This window comes from Bison bison, unplaced genomic scaffold, assembly GCF_000754665.1.
Source record: "Bison bison bison isolate TAMUID 2011002044 unplaced genomic scaffold, Bison_UMD1.0 scf7180017864307, whole genome shotgun sequence".
NCBI classification, from domain to species: domain Eukaryota; kingdom Metazoa; phylum Chordata; class Mammalia; order Artiodactyla; family Bovidae; genus Bison; species Bison bison.
The window spans coordinates 798492-800274 of record NW_011494879.1 but is presented as its reverse complement, the minus strand read 5'-3'; the positions used below and the strand labels follow the sequence as shown (position 1 = coordinate 800274).

The window sequence follows — 1783 nt, the reverse complement described above, 5'->3', positions numbered from 1 at the left end:
AGTGCCTTGCCAAGGCCCCTGGGCTTTGACTTACTGTGCTTCCCAGGGCTTTTCTTGGGATGAAGAGAGTGGTTGCTGAATTAAAGAGGAAGATCAGGAGAAGGGGATGACAGAGGATGAGAGGGTTGGATGGCATCACTGACTCGATGGACATGAGTTTGAGCAATCCCTGGGAGTTGGTGATAGACAGGGAAGCCTGGCGTGCTGCAGTTCATGGGATTGCAAAGAGTAGGACACGACTGAGCAACTGAACTGAGGGACTGGTGGTCCAGTGATGAGGATTGCACACTTCCACTTCGGGGAGCGCAGCTTCACCCCTGGTTAGGGAACTAAGATCCTGCATGCTGAAAGGTGTGCCAAAGGGAAAAAAAGAGAAAGATCAGAGAGGTAATTAGGGAGAACCATGAGTCTGTCCAGAGTCACGGCTCCCGGTTTGATCCAGATCCAGCCTGCTGTTTTCTCTCCTGGCTGATGCTTCTCACTGGACTCCCTCCTCTGTTTGCTCTCCTTGCAGTCTCATCTTTATGGTAACCAGTGTGCGTGCACTTTTCTAATTTAAGGTAGACTGGTTTGGGTTGCTTTCAGCTCCCACTGCTCTCGGAGCCACGTGTAACCTGCCCTTGGCTCCCAGGTCTTGCTGACCCATCCCGGCTCACCTCCCCTTCCCCACCTTCCTCACTGCTCTTCAGCCCTGCTGGCCTTCCCTTCAGTTTTGTCCACCTCTGGTCCCCTCTCCTCCTTGGAAGTTGCCACTTCAGCACTCACTGGAAATGACCCTCCTCCAGAACCATGTGTCTCATCGAGGGTGACCCTTCCTCACCCCGTTAGTCTCTGCCTCAATACCTGTTATTTCCTCTCTTGCAGACATCACAGTCTTAACTGACATATGTGTATACCCATGCCCGCATGTGTATATTTATAGTTTCTTAATGCTTATTTTTGTGTGTTTCCCAGGACAGAAAGCCCAAGAGGACAGGCTCTCTGGCAGTTTCTGGTACATAGTAAGTAAAAGTTGCTCAGTCATATCTGACTCTTTGCAACCCATGGACTGTGCAGTCCATGGAATTCTCCAGGCCAGAATACTGCAGCAAGTGGCCATTCCCTTCTCCAAGGGATCTTCCCAACCTGAGGATTGAACCCAGGTCTCCTGCATTGCATGAAGATTCTTTACCATCTGAGCCACCAGGGAAGCCACTGGTACATAGTAGGTCCTCAGTAAATATTTGTCAGATGAATGCATGATGGGTAAGCAGAGACCTCAAGAGAGGCAGGCTGTTGCCTATGGTGACCAGTCATCTTGATTTGTCCAGGAATGGCAGGGAAAGGGTTCCTGGGACTTGGGATTTTCAGTTTTAAAACCAAGACAGTTACAGGGAAACCGAGATGAGCTGATACCCTGGCCCTGTCCAAGTGCCCATCCCTGGAGGACCGTGATTTTCGAGGTCCACATGTTTTTTAATATTCATAGTCTTTAGAAGGAGACCAGGGCAGATGCATTCCTAAGGATGGTGCGTGGAAGCCTGGGGGGGGGTGTGCACAGGGGGTGCTGGGCAGGTGGGCTGCCACTCCCCGCCTGGCTGCTACGGGCCTCACCTGAGCCTCATGCCATTCCTGTTTAGCTTGTGGCCAGCTCCTCTCACCCCATCTTGGCAGATGAGGTTGACTTGACATGCCAAGGTCAGCTGCAGGTGGCCAGGGCAGGGGCCCTCTCTAACAGCAGGGCTGGATCCCATATGTATTCGTTTGCTAGGGCTGCCAGAAAAAATGCCACCAACAGTGGGGT

General features: G+C 51.9%; 1 protein-coding gene across 1 annotated transcript in view; it reads left to right on the top strand.

Moving 5' to 3' along the window:
• Positions 1 to 240: 240 nt before the first annotated feature.
• The window catches only part of DAB2IP (DAB2 interacting protein), a 168689-nt gene continuing 167146 nt past the window's right edge, over positions 241 to 1783 (top strand). Inside the window, exon 1 of the mRNA XM_010852104.1 lies at positions 241 to 1001. Within this exon, the coding sequence (XP_010850406.1) occupies positions 930 to 1001 (72 nt within the window). The 5' untranslated portion in view covers positions 241 to 929. The remainder of the gene's footprint in view (positions 1002 to 1783) is intronic.